Source organism: Clarias gariepinus, chromosome 2 (genome assembly GCF_024256425.1).
Source record: "Clarias gariepinus isolate MV-2021 ecotype Netherlands chromosome 2, CGAR_prim_01v2, whole genome shotgun sequence".
Taxonomy (NCBI): Eukaryota; Metazoa; Chordata; class Actinopteri; order Siluriformes; family Clariidae; genus Clarias; species Clarias gariepinus.
In genome coordinates, this window is record NC_071101.1 from 19,419,745 (window position 1) to 19,434,997 (window position 15,253).

General features: G+C 39.8%; 1 protein-coding gene across 1 annotated transcript; it reads right to left on the reverse strand.

Moving 5' to 3' along the window:
• Positions 1-335: 335 nt before the first annotated feature.
• Positions 336-14,812, reverse strand: LOC128540413 (receptor-type tyrosine-protein phosphatase eta-like). The gene is made up of 4 exons (XM_053510719.1): positions 14,601-14,812; positions 12,191-12,448; positions 11,629-11,889; positions 336-496 (listed from the first exon to the last, which is right to left on the reverse strand). Exons 1-4 carry the CDS (start codon positions 14,725-14,727, stop codon positions 336-338), a joined length of 807 nt encoding a protein of 268 aa, XP_053366694.1. The 5' UTR covers positions 14,728-14,812.
• Between the last annotated feature and the right edge of the window lie 441 nt (positions 14,813-15,253).

The window sequence follows — 15,253 nt, forward strand, 5'->3', positions numbered from 1 at the left end:
TTTTCATGCATTTATACATCTTAATTAAAGTTATTCAAATTCAGGGTCGTTGTGTATCTGAATCCTACGTTGAGAAAAATAAGTATGAGATGGAAATCCAGTGAATCCTTAGATTGCGAGTAACTTGGCCTGTGGGCTTTTTGCAAGATGAACCAAATTTTTTAAAATAAATTTAAACTTGTTAAATACGAGTACTGTAGTATGTATTTCACAGTGGAGACCACAGTGTTATAAGAATACATGAAACAAACATTTATTATTTACTCACTAATTTAATACTTATAATATCTGTTATAATATCAGGCTGTGTTATCCGAACACAGCCTGATAGACAGTTATCCGAACGTGAGGAAATCCGACACTGTGTTTAAGTCAAAATGAGATATGTGATGAAATGTCTCGTGAATGAAGATGTAAAACCCGAAAGACAAGCGGTAATGAGTCTCTTGAGCCCCATTTACACTGCAGGTCTCGATGCCCAATTCTGACTTGTTGCCTACAGTGCACCCGGAAAGTATTCACAGCGCATCACTTTTTTTCCCACATTTTTTCCACATTTTGTTATGGCACAGCCTTATTCTGAAATGGATTAAATAAATTTTTTTCCTCAGAATTCTACACACAAAACCCCATAATGACAACATAAAAAAGTTGAGTTAAAAAAAAAAAATCACTGAGTTTAGATGGCCGGCCAGGTCTAGGAAGAGTCCTGGTGGTTTCGAACTTCTTCCACTTACGGATGATGGAGGCCGTCTCGGGTTACTTTGCTGTAACCCTGTTCCCTAAAAAGGGGGGAACGAGATGCTGCGTGAAAACGCTATGGGAAACATCTTGTCATGTTGCCGGTTGTGAAGTATGTGTGTATCAAACGCCAAATTTTTGGCTTTTATAACCTCGGTGGGTGACGTCATCTGATAAGACGCACCTGCAGGTTATAAATTGGAGTGAACCGGAAACATTCCTCAGATTTATTTGTGAGAAGGTCTCAGAACTATGTCTGGGTAGCTGACTCAAGGACCCGTGAGCCCGGAGTAGCATGACATCCAGACTATAAATGTAACAAATGTGTGCGGAGAGGACAACCCTCCGCTTCACACACTTGCTGCAGGGGAATACCTCTTGCTAGTGCAATAGATGAGGAGATCCCCCTGGTTGAATGAGCCCTGATTACTAGAGGCGAAGTGAGCCCACGCGCCTCATAGGAGAGGGCAATAGCATTTCTCACGCAGCTTGCGGCTTCAAAACATGTAAAAGCTGCTCTGACTTACGCCACTGGCTAATGCGGTGGACGTAAATCTGAAGAGCACGTACTGGACACAGTAAGTGAAATCTCTCCTGCTCCGAAGCTGTAAAGGTGGAGGACAGAAGGCTTCAGTGTAAGAGATGTAACACCATTTAGAAAAACCATCTTGAGCATCAGAAACCTGAGGCGCTGACTCTAGTGGTTCAACAAGTGGGCACAAGCCCGAGGACAAATTTTCCTGCAGAAACTCCAGCCATGAAACAATTTGGCAGTGGACTGGGTCGTTATGCACCAACTTTCAAATACATTCCATTTGAGGGCATAAGCTCTTCTAGGGGAGGCAGCCCTAGCACTTAGAATAGTCTTAATTACGCTGGCTCAAAGACCAGCTTGACTTGGTCCTGTTCAGGGACCGCCAAGGCGTCCAGACGCAGGGGCTGGAAGTCAGAGAGTAGTAAAGGGGACATTTGCTGATCTTGCGAGGCAAAGAGGTCCACCTCCGCTATATGAACTTTTCCCAGAATGTAAATCGCCCTGAGGGACAGGAACCCGGTGCGCCAGCTATTTAGCGGCGCGAGCACAGTCCGCCCTGGTGATTAATATATGAGACTGCCATAGTGTTGTCCACCCGCACTAGGACATGGTAGTCTCAACTGCTGGAAGAAGTGCTTTAGGGCCAGAAATAGAGCCATCATTTTGAGGCAATTGATGTGGCGCACAAGAAGATGGCCTCTCCAGCTCCCTTGGGCTGGACGGTCATCTAAGACCGCACCCCAGCCCATAAGGGGAAGCGTCTGTCGTTAGCATCTACTACGACAAGACAAACTTCGAGTGGGACCCAGAGTCAGAAACCGGGGTCTGAACCACATAGGAAGGGTACGAAGCACCTGGCAGGTAACCCTTATTGGGTATTGGCCCTAGAGTGAAATCCCCTGATTCTTAGCCACAACTTAAATGCTCTCATGTGCAGAAGGCCCAAAGGTGTCACCATAGATACAGCTGCCATGAGAGCTAAGCTCTCTGAAAGTGATGGTCACTTTCTGGTCTAACTTGATTTCCTTGAGGGGGTTAAGAATGGATTCGACACGAGCGGGAGACAGCTGTGCCCGCTTACGCTCAAATTCCATGTGACACCCAAATATGTTATCCTCTAAACAGGAAAGAGCATGCTTTCATGGCGTTGGATCTCAATTCTTAGAAACAAAGATTAGCTAGGACGACATGCTGATGTCGAAGCACTAGCTACTGAGACTGGGCCAGCCAGTCATGTAATTCAAATACGGATGCTCTGGAATCGTAAGAGCCAGAACTACATCCATGTATTTTGTGTATGTGCGGTTGAGAGAGCTAGACCAAATGGAAGGACGCGATACTGGTAAGCTTTGCCCCCAAAAGCGAACCTCAGGACCCTCCTGTGTTGTGGCAATATTTGGGGGGCGGGGATGTAAGATGTTCGGCATCCTGAAACATGGCAGGAAAAAAACGAAGAACTAACATTTTATTGCAGACTGGTGTTGCCCGAAACACCAGTGGTGGCGGAGCAAGAACACCAATCTCCTGGGGGTGCCTGGGAGAACACTTCATTCTTCAAAAGGAATTCTGCGTACCTCTCCCCATTGGAGGGCCACCCCCCACGATCTTGGGCACATGAACCTCAGGGCTTCTTTGTGAAGAAGACAATATGCCAGACTGACCTCTTTTTAGGCGGATTGCGTGACGCACCCCAATCTTACGAGGGTGTGTCTGGCTCAAAAACACTCTCCTTGTGTGTTTCACGCCTCGCAACAGTCAGACACGGTCGAGACTGGGTGGCCGACAGTCCCGACTCTTGAGCACGGCGGAGAAGGAATTTCTCAAAGGCTTTGTTATATAACTTCGCCTCATGAACCTAGTGGCGATGAGTTAACGACATTGCCAAGTAGGCCAGGAGGCGAGATGGGGCATCAAGGAGGAATACACGATCCTTCTCCTTGATGCCCCTGAGATTCAACCACAAGTGCCTCCCCGCGGAAACCATCGCAGCAATAAAATGGCCGATAGCACGAGCTGTCTGCTTTGTTGCACGAAGAGACAAGTCTGTGGCCCGGCGTAAGTCCAATACGCCCTACCTTGAAGAGCCCCGCCAGTACTCAAGTCTCTCAGCAGGTCAGCCTGGTAGGCGTGCAAAACCGCCATGGTGTGCAATGGAGCACCAACCTGGCCTACTGCCTGAAAAGCTTTTCCCTCCAGGGAAGATAAAAAAGTCTACACAGCTTGAAAAGAAGTAATAGCTTTTCAAGAAGGATGATGTCCCAGGAGAGAGATAGCCTGGAAGCGTCTCTTCTATCTGGGTGTCATCATATAACCCCGCACTTCCACCTCAACTATATTTAAATAAATAAATAAATAAATAAATAAGTTGATGGCAGGAAAACACGGGATGAATACAGCTTACTCCATGAAAGGATTAACTCATATGGAGATTGCTAAGAAAAGGGAGAGAGCGTTGTTGAGGCTCCGCCCCCCGGCCACCCGACAGAACCGGCCGTCTATTTTTTTATTCATTTTATTTTTTAAATTAATTTATTTTTTAAGTGCTTAGAGGCTGTTACCATCCCCGCGGAAGCAAGAGAGGATAACCATTCACAGGATAAGAGAGGACCATTCACAAGAAGCGCCAGGGTGCGCTTGAGAGCGGACAGAGGAATTTCCCGATGCAATGAGAACGCGAAAGAAAGGAGTTTTTAAATCCGTCTCTCACAGCTCTGCCGTCCATAATATGGATTATACACACGGAGGGACATCTCGTTTAAAACTCTGCCATTATCGGTGAGTTAAACATTTATTTTGCTGGTTAGACACAGACACAGACAAGAATCTGAGGAATGTTTCCGGTTCACTCCTATTTATAACCTGCAGGTGCGTCTTATCAGATGACGTCACCTACCGAGGTTATAAAAGCCAAAAATTTGGCGTGTTTGATACACACATGCTTCACAACCAGCAACATGACAAGATGTTTCCCATAGCGTTTTCACGCAGCATCGAGTGTAGCCTTTAAAAGGGAACACTGTGCTCATTGGGACCTTTAAAGCAGCAGAATATTTTCTGTAACCTTACCCAGATTTTTGCCTTGAGATAATCCTGTCTCGGAGGTCTACAGACAATTCCTTTAACCTCATGCTTGGGTTGTGCTCTGACATGAACTGTCAACTGTGGGACCTTATATAGCCTTTACAAATCATGTCCAATCAACTGAATTTACCACAGGTGGACTCCAGCAGAATCATCTCAAGGATGATCAGGGGAAACAGGATGCACCTGAGCTTAATTTTGCAAAGGCTGTGAATACTTATGTACATGTGCTTTCCCATTTTTTAAAATACATTTTTAAAATAAATTTGGATTTTTTAATATTTTAAAAAGTAAACTTTTTTCACGTTGTCATTATGGGATGTTGTGTGTAAAATTCTGAGGGGAAAAAATAATTTAATCCATTTTAAAATAAGGCTGTGACATAACAAAATGTGGAAAAAGTGATGCACTGTGAATACTTTCCGGATGCATTAATGTATGTCCTGGCTAAAGTAGGTTGGAGCTCACTGCAGTAATTCCCATAAATATATCAAAGCAGCCTGGTTTGATCACCAAAGGTGTTCTGTTTTGGCATGACAATGCATGACCTCATCCAGCCTACCGCACAACTTGCACATTATAGGAACTCAGCTTTTTGAGATTTGGAGAATTGTAATTAGGGTTAAATGATAGATAGTTATCAGCAGTACTGGACTTACTTGTGAATGCTGAGATTTGAGCCAGTGCTCCTGTAGTTTGATTATCTGCAGCAACTGCAGTAACACTGAATGTGTATTTCACTCCAGCAGTCAGACCAGTGACAGTGTAAGACAGGTTTGAAGTGTTACTGCTGATATTCACACTGCCATCAGTCCAGTTTACTATAAACAAATAGCCGTTGTTTCCAGGTGAATTCCAGCTTAGAGACACAGATGATGTGGTTTCACTAGAGACAGCAAGATTGGTGACAACACCCGGATCTGTGAATCACACACACACACACACACACCCACACACACACACACACACACACACACACACACACACACACACACACACACACACAAATAATTATCTCATCAAAATGTGCAAAGCCTGGAATCTCTAAAGTTACTTAGGGTTTGTAATAGTCCGGCATTTAGTGATGGTGCTTGCTTTGGCTTTATCGAAAATCACGTTATACTTTAAGTTCAACTCTGGCCTCCCAGGAACTCCTTTAATGACGTGTGGAAATCTTTGGGAGCGAGATAAGGACTGTATGCTACTTCACCAGAAATTTCATCACAAGTCAAATTTTCCTAATGATAAATCCCAAGTCTTTAGCCATGGGAAATCCACACCTTTCTTCTTTAATGAAGAGCTTTAGATGTTTATGCAAGACCTTCTTAGCATGTTGAACATTTATTTTAAAATTTGGAATAACACTGTCAGGAATAACCCCTGGAGGGTGCCTATTTGGTGTTTGCTTTGAACATACTTTGTTTGAGTTTGTTTACGCAAGATGCCATAAATTTATACAATGACAGTCAGATTTTTTCAAGGACATTAGCTATAATTACATGAAAAATATTACATCAATTATTTATTTCACCAGTTATTTATTGAGGGGTGCCTAAACTTTTGCATAAGGCTGTATATTTACATGCTCAAAAGATTTAATCAGAATATAACTTTTTCTAAATGCGCAAAGTGGACTTTTTAATTTTCTTCATATTTAAGGTAAGTATCTTTTCTGATAAATCTGCCTTCTGCTGATTGGTTATAAGAATTCAGTCTCTGATCAGTTGGATGCCTTACTACAGCATGTGTAAAATAGGGAGCCAATCAGCACCCCTTTCTCAGCCAGAGAGCCATTGGGTAAAAGTAAAGTGAGGGAGAGTTGCTCTTAATTTACCGATCAGGAAAGGAAACGAAACATATCAGGGCACCTAATTTTAACCCCATATGGGGCAAACATGCACAAAATAAACATATAAGAAATAAACATTCAGCTCAAGTGTTTCCATGCTCAATATTTTCTATTGAACAGATTATTAAAGGCTTCAAAAAGGCGCCAAATCAGGTGACACTGATTAGACTGAGGTGTTTACATGAGGCATTTTTCTTTCGATTGGGCTTTTATTCCAGGTATGTATTATATTGTAGGGGTCCCAGAGAGCAAGCACAGTGAAGGAATTTTTATTTATTAGTTGCAATGCAATTTTAAGATGTTAAGAACAAAATTGATATAGGTAAGCATCCCTGAGTGAGACACTGTATGATACTCAGAGAAAAATGCTATGTGCTATATTTGGCTTCCTAGACTCTGAATTACAGTAGAATTAAGCTCACAATCTCCCAATGATAAGGCAAATTCATTTTGGTTGCATCACTCAGGAGCACGTTGACTAAACAAATAGATTATATACAAATGTTTCATAATGTAATATGTACTGAATTTATTATAAAATAAATGAATGGGGTGATTAAGTTATGACTGTTTGTGCCATCTTCTACTAATATAGTCAGTGAGGCATTGACACATTCATCAAAACTAATTTCCATGCACGAGTGGTTGATCCCTGTTATCAAAGGGATTGAAACTTTGAACTTCCAAACAGCTGATAGGAAAATGTTGTTACAACAATTGGTTATAGAAATGTCACAATTTTGGGAATATACTGTACAATGAAAAGTCTGTTTTTGGCACAGGGGGGCATTTAGCTAATTCTGTTACATGGTAACATGTAAATCTGTGTAATGATGCATTAACTCTCATAATTCATAACCCTTCTTCTTATTACAAACTAGTTATACACAGAACTTTGTTTATATGCAATTTAATTTAATCTTAAAAAACGGCATCTTTCAAGTTTTGGAATTGCCATAAATGTTTAAGTGCTACCGTAAAGTGCCTGAAATGAAGGTGCGAGAACGTGTTTATTAAGTAGATTTCAATTGCACACGTATAAGTGCGTATTGAAAATGTACAGAGCCATCTCTTGAATTTTAAAATAAACAAATGATTTTTTTATGATATAAGCTAGGCCAAATGCACCTGAGAAAACCCTATTAAAAATCGTTCAATAGTTTTAACGTGATAAGTGTTGAAACAAACAGACAAAAATTTCCAAAAACATCTTACACAATTTACGACAAATAATTTTTCGCAATTATCTCTAATGTACAGACACGCCAACCTTACAATTAATTTAATCTTTATATGTAAAGATTAATGAATGTCGTCAGTTACACTACAATGTGATGTAGCAGGTTTTTTAAAGGATTTTAATATCAGATCCAGACCCTGTAAGTCAGGAAGTACTATTTTGTTTGTACTATGGGGTGGGGGGGTATTTATCTACGCATTAAAACATTTATTATTAGTAAAGGACTTACCTGTAAATGCTGAGATTTGAGTTGTTGCTCCTGTAGTTTGATTATCTGCAGCAACTGCGGTAACACTGAATGTGTATTTGACTCCAGCAGTCAGACCAGTGACAGTGTAAGACAGGTTTGATGTGTTACTGCTTTTATTTACACTGCCATCAGTCCAGTTTACTATAAACAAGGAGCTGTTCCCAGTTGGTGCATTCCAGGTTAGAGACACAGATGATGTGGTTATGTTAGAGACACTGAGATTAGCAACATCATCTGGATCTGTAAATCACACACAATGATAATATATCTGACATCAACATTCAACACACAACCTGTCTATTTGATTCTATAATGTTTAGAAAAGTACTGTATAAAGAATTTATGAAGCATTTAAAACTACATTTTTGTCACACCCACACATTAATACACACAAATAGTTGTGTACATTTTGTTAATATAATTGTAGAAAATACAAACATATAGTAAATGCATTTTTACAGAAACAGAATATTGTAGATGATTTTTGTCCAAGTGGCAATACAAATCTGAGCACAATTACAAAATTGAGAAACATTCTTAATTCTTTAAAATTCTTAAATTCTTCAAAAACTAAAAATAGCTGATTATTTGTGTTTAGCACAATAAGGTCTCACTCTGACATTACTCTGTGGGACTCTGCATTTCTTACCATCATATTCAGGACAACCAGCTTGCTGACTTTACCACTATTAACCAAAAATTAAATATAATTTTCTTATTGTTCATGTTTTTTGTCATGTTTTTCATTTAATGCCAAAACCTTCACTTTTTACTAGTATGTGCTAACAATAGACCAATAAACAGTTAGTTATAACAATTAAAAAATAACACCAGGAAAAAAAAAGAAAAGAAAAAAAAACAAAAAAACAAAACAAAAAAAAAATATAAGGACACCTCTGATATATATATATATATATATATATATATATATATATATATATATATATATATCAGAGGTGTCAAGTATATATATCAGAGGTGTCAAGTAAAGAAGTACAAATACTTCGTTACCTTACTGTACTTTAGTAGAAATTTTGGGTATCTATACTTTACTGGAGTAATTATTTTTCAGCCGACTTTTTACTTTTTATTTTATTTATTTATTTATTTTTTTATTAATCACTTGGATTAATCATTCATTCTGACAGCACTAATGTTTATTGTAGACAACCATACAAGAGTAATTGTTACTAAGCCTGCCCTGGGTACACTAATTTTTTTTGTATGTTGCTCTCACAGATTCCTGCAGCTAAGCTTGGATGTACACATGCCTCTGAAGTTTGACTTTTTGCACCATTTAAATACTTATAGGCAATTAGTTATCATATCTTCTTTTCCATAAAACATGGATATGTTCAGTAGTACACATATATGGTTCTGTAATGTATTTGCATTGTACTAAAATGCATTTTTTTTTATTGCCATATACAGTATCCCAAATCACTATGGCCGTTAAAAAAATACAACAAAAAAACAACAACACATTTTTCTTTTTTTTTTTTTTTGGAGGTGTTAGTGCAGTATATAGGCCCGTGGCACAGACTAAGCTTTTATCCTTAATGCTTTTTTCCCCCCTTACGTTACTTTTACTTTTATACTTTAAGTAGATTTGAAACCAGTACTTTTACACTTTTACTTGAGTAAAAAGCATGAGTTGATACTTCAACTTCTAAAGAAGTCTTTTTAAACCCTAGTATCTATACTTCTACTCAAGTAATGAATGTGAATACTTTTGACACCACTAATATAAATAAATCTACAGTATTTCCTTCTCATTCCTCATATTTGCAATAATTTTAGACATTTTCATAAAATAACCTGACTCATGTTTTTTCATTATGATCGGTTATGGGCATTGGTTATACTTAGTTTAGGTCGCTGAAATAGGGTAATGTAAATAGTGTATTATTTTAATACAATACTAAATTGTATTAAATATTTTTTATTATTTGCTACCAAGCAAAGTGGTAAACTGCTGGTACTACTCAGTAAACTAAACATATATTAATATGAAAATATAAGTATTACATGCAGTACAGGACTTACTTGTGAATGCTGATATTTGAGTTGTTGCTCCTTGAGTTTGTCCATCTGCAGCAACTGCAGTAACACTGAATGTGTAGTTCACTCCAGCAGTCAGACCAGTGACAGTGTAAGACAGGTTTGAAGTGTTACTGCTGATATTCACACTGCCACCAGTCCAGTTTAATATAAACAACAAGCTGTTCCCAGTTGGTTTATTCCAGGTTAGAGAGACAGATATTGTGGTTTTGCTAGAGACAGTGAGATTGGTGACAACATCTGGCTCTGTCAATCACACACAACACAAGTTTGTTTATTATTTATATGTATATATGTTAATATGTTACACATCGTTTAAACATGTCTTAATCCAGGTGTATAAACTTCACAAAAGTTAATTAAAACTATGATGATTATTTTTTAACCCATACAAAGGCCAATATTTACAGAGACACAGAGAAATATACAGTACTGGATTTTGAGCAGATGTTCACGGTGTGTAAAGTGGTCTTTATCAGTAGTAAAGGACTTACTTGTAAATGCTGAGATTTGACTTGTTGCTCCTGTAGTTTGATGATCTGCAGCAACTGCAGTAACACTGAATGTGTAGTTCACTCCAGCAGTCAGACCAGTGACAGTGTAAGACAGGTTTGAAGTGTTACTGCTGATATTCACACTGTCACCAGTCCAGTTTACTATAAACAACAAGCTGTTCCCAGGTGGTTTATTCCAGGTTAGAAACACAGATGATGTGGTTTTGTTAAAGGCAGTAAGACTGCTGACAACATTTGGATCTGTGTATCATACATACACACATACACACACACACACACACAACATACACACACACACACACACACACACACACACACACAGCACATCAATGTGTTAATTATTGATGTTGGTATATTTTTAAATGCCTTAAATATTGTTTCAAGAAATAAACGTAAATTTAGGTGTATGTACAGTATATATTAAAATTCTAAATTATTAAAACTCTGGTCAATAAGTCTTCTTCTTCTTTGTCTTTCGGCTGTTCCCTTTCAGGGGTCGCCACAGCGAATCATCTGCCTCCATCTAACCCTATCCTCTGCATCCTCTTCTCTCACACCAACTAACTTCATGTCCTCTCTCACTGCATCCATAAATCTCCTCTTTGGTCTTCCTCTAGACCTCCTGCCTGGCAGTTCCAACCTCAGCATCCTTCTACCAATATATTCACAATCTCTCCTCTGAACATGTCCAAACCACCTCAATCTGGCCTCTCTGACTTTATCTCCAAAACATCTAACATGGGTTGTCCCTCTGATTCATTCTTGATCCTATCCATCCTTGTCACTCCCACAGAGAACCTCAACATCTTCAGCTCTGCTACCTCCAACTCTGCCTCCTGTCTATTCTTCAGTGCCACTGTCTCTAAGCCGTAGAGCATCGCTGGTCTCACCACTGTCCTGTACACCTTTCCTTTCATTCTCGCTGATACTCTTTTATCGCACAACACACCTGACACTTTTCTCCACCCATTCCAATCTGCCTGTACCCGCCTCTTCACCTCCTTTGAACACTCTCCGTTGCTCTGGACCGTCGACCCTAAGTACTTGAAGTCCTGCACCTTCTTTACCTCTGCTCCCTGTAGCCTCACCGATCCTCTTGGGTCCCTCTCATTTACACACATGTATTCCGTCTTGCTGCGGCTAACCTTCATTCCTCTGCTTTCCAGAGCATACCTCCACCTCTCCAAATTTTCCTCCACCTGTTCCCTGCTCTCGCTACAAAGCACAATGTTATCTGCAAACATCATAGTCCATGAAGACTCCTGTCTTACCTCATCTGTTATCCTGTCCATCACCAAACAATACTGAAGGCGTCCATAATATGCAACAATCTCCTTTAAACAATACAGAACTTACTTGTGAATGTAAAGATTTGACTTGTTGCTCCTGTAGTTTGATTATCTGCAGCAACTGCGGTAACAGTAAATGTGTAATTCACTCCAGCAGTCAGACCAGTGACATTGCAAGACATGCTTGGGCTGTTACTGCTAATATTCACACTGCCACCAGTGCCATTTCCTGTAAACAAGGAGCTGTTCCCTGTTGGTGCATTCAAGGTTAAAGGCACGGATGATGTGGTTTCGCTTGAAACAGTGAGATTGGTGACAACATCTGGATCTGTGTATCACACACACAAATGTGTTAGTTACTGACACCTGTATATTTTAATGCCTTAAACATTGTTTCAAGAAATGCATTTAAATATAAATATATAGAATTCAGAATTATTAAAATTCTGAACAATAACTACTTAAACAACACTATGGGTGACATACTGTATACCGAGATATATATTTATAGCAACGTTTTGCTCCATTTGAACAGTAATGTATTTTAAGTACAGTAGGTACAGGCGTTCTTTGCAATCAGGATAGTTTATGTACACAGTCACCATCTTCTTCTTCAGTACAGGACTTACATGAAAATGTTGAGGTTTGAGTTGTTGCTCCTGTAGTTTGTCCATCTGCAGCAACTGCAGTAACACTGACTGTGTAGTTCACTCCAGCAGTCAGACCAGTGACAGTGTAAGACAGGTTTGAAGTGTTACTGCTGTTATTCACACTGCCACCAGTCCAGTTTACTATAAACAAGGAGCTGTTCCCAGGTGGTGCAGTCCAGGTTAGAGACACAGATGTGTTTTGGCTTGTAGCAGTGAGATTAAGGACAACATCTGGATCTATGAATCACAGACACACACACACACACACACACACACACACACACACACACACACACACACACACTCCACTTGTTAACTATTAGTGTCTGTCTTTTAACAATTAATTAAACACAAGAAATGTGTTTCAGAATATATACTTAATAGAGTTACAGTGAGACAAAAGATCATGAGAAACATCCCTAGTTGAATTCATTAAAAACATCACAGCAACCATTTTGTAATTAATAACAGCTTTACTGATGTTACTGCTGTTATGAACTCAGCAAAAAAAGAAACGTCCCTTTTTAAGGACTTTGTATTTCAACAATAATGTTGTAAAAATCCAAAAAACTTTACAGATCTTCGTTGTAAAGGGTTTAAACAATGTTTTCCATGCATGTTCAATTAACCATATTCAATGAATTAACATGCACCTGTGGAATGATCGTTAAGACCTAACAGCTTACAGAAAGTAGGCATTTAAGGTCACAGTTCTAAAAACGCAGGACACTAAAGAGACTTGTCTACCGACTGTGAAAAACACCCAAAGAAAGATGCCCAGGGTCCCTGCTCATCTGCGTGAACGTGCATTAGGCATGCTGCAGGGAGGCATGAGGACTGCTGATGTGGCTAGGGCAATAAATTGCCATGTCCGCACTGTGAGACGCCTAAGACAGTGCTACAGGGAGACAGGAAGAACAACTGATCATCCTCACGTGTAACAACACCTGCACAGGATCGGTACATCCGAATATCACACCTGCGTGACAGGTACAGGATGGCCACAACAACTGCCCGAGTCACACCAGGAACACACAATCCCTCCATCAGTGCTCAGACTGTCCGCAATTGGCTGAGAGAGACTGGACTGAGGGCTTGTAGGCCTGTTGTAAGGCAGGTCCTTACCAGACATTACCAGCAACAATGCCGCCTATGGGCACAAACCCACCTCCGCTGGACCAGAAAGGAGTGGCAAAAAGTGCTCTTCACTGATGAGTCACGGTTTTGTCTGACCAGGGGTGATGGACGGATTCGTGTTTATCGTCGAAGGAATGAGCATTACACCTAGGCCTGTACCCTGGAGCGGGATCGATTTGGAGGTGGGGGGTCCGTCATGGTCTGGGGCGGTATATCACATCACCATCGGACTGAGCTTGTTGTCATTGCAGGCAATCTTAATGCCTTGCAGTACAGGGAAGACATCCTCCTCCCTCATGTGGTACCCTTTATGCATGCTTATCCAGACATGATCCTCCAGCAGGATCTGTGCGTGAGTTTCTGCATGACAGCAATGCAGCAACACTGAATGTGCTCCTAGATGTCAGAAGGAAAAAAATAGCCTTATAAATTGTTTCTGCATTATAATAAATTAACACCTTCTTTGTCTTTAGGATGTTCCCCATCAGGGGTCGCCACGGCAAATTATCTGCCTCCATCTAACCATGCATCCTTTTTTCTCATACCAACTGACTTCATGTCTTATCTCACTGCATCCATAAATCTCCTCTTTGGTCTTCCTCTAGACCTCCTGCCTGGCAGTTCCAACCTCAGCATCCTTCTACCAATATTCTCACAATCTCTCCTCTGAACATGTCCAAACCACCTCAATCTGGCCTCTTTGACTTTATCTCCAAAACATCCAACATGAGTTGTCCCTCTGATGGTCTCATTCTTGATCCTATCCATCCTTGTCACTAGAAAACCTCAACATCTTCATCGTCTTTGCCTTCTGCCTTTTCTTCAGTGCCACTGTCTCTAAGCCATAGAGCATTGCTGGTCTCACTGTCCCGTACACCTTTCCTTTCATTCCCGCTGAAACTCTTTTATCACATAACACACCTGACACTTTTTCCACCCGTTCCAACCTGCCTGTACCCGCCTCTTCTCCTCCTTTCCACACTCTCCGTTGCTCTGGACCGTTTATCATAAATTATAGCGATTACTAAATAATGTTCATAGAACATGAATTTTATTCATTGACAATAAAAGCATTAAGCACAAGCAATGTGATTTTAAAACAGTTTCATATATTTAGTTCACAATCAACTTTTTAACTGCAATCTTTTTTTTAAATGATTGAAAATTAGCCTACCATTAAAAAAAAACAAAAAACTGATTATTCATCCATACTATTAAAACTATTGGATTGCAATATTATGTGCACTCTTACTTGTGAATGTAAAAATTTTAGATGTTGCTCCTGTAGTTTGTCCATCTGCAGTAACACTGAATGTGTAGTTCACTCCAGCAGTCAGACCAGTGACATTGTAAGACAGGTTTGAAGTGTTACTGCTCATATTTACACTGCCACCAGTCCAGTTTACTATAAACAAGGAGCTGTTCCCAGGTGTTGCATTCCAGGTTAGATACACAGATGATGTGGTTTTGCTTGAGGCGGTGAGATTGGTGACATCTGGATTTGTGAATCACACACAAATACCCAAATTGTGTACACATACATACAAACATAAAGAGATAAAATCTTATAAAAACACAGAACTACAGTCATACTTATTATTCTGCTGCTGCCACATGATTGACTGAGTAGATAACTACGTACATACTATAAATGTGCAGGTTTACAAGAGCTCCTATTAAGTGGACAATGAGTGTATTAACTGTGAATTGTCTTCATTTCCACATGACATGAAAGTTAATGTGCTGGTGGAATAAATAACTGATTAAATAAACAAATCAATCTGTGACAAATAAAATCTGTTTGTGGAACTGTGTTATAAAAGCAATATCACACACTTGTCATGCTCTCATGCTGCTGTGCTGGATATCAGCATGGCTGTGCTAAGCCATGCTGATATCCAGATG

What these genes read in the sequence shown, in the direction of transcription:
- LOC128540413 (XM_053510719.1), bottom strand. Translation starts at nt 14,727, where the DNA reads ATGAGCAGTAACACTTCAAACCTGTCTTACAATGTCACTGGTCTGACT. An exon ending in TAAAATTTTTACATTCACAA is followed by an intron (nt 12,449 to 14,600) that starts GTAAGAGTGCAC and finishes TGTGATTCATAG; the next exon opens with ATCCAGATGTTGTCCTTAAT. An exon ending in TCAAATCTTTACATTCACAA is followed by an intron (nt 497 to 11,628) that starts GTAAGTTCTGTA and finishes GGTGCACTGTAG; the next exon opens with GCAACAAGTCAGAATTGGGC.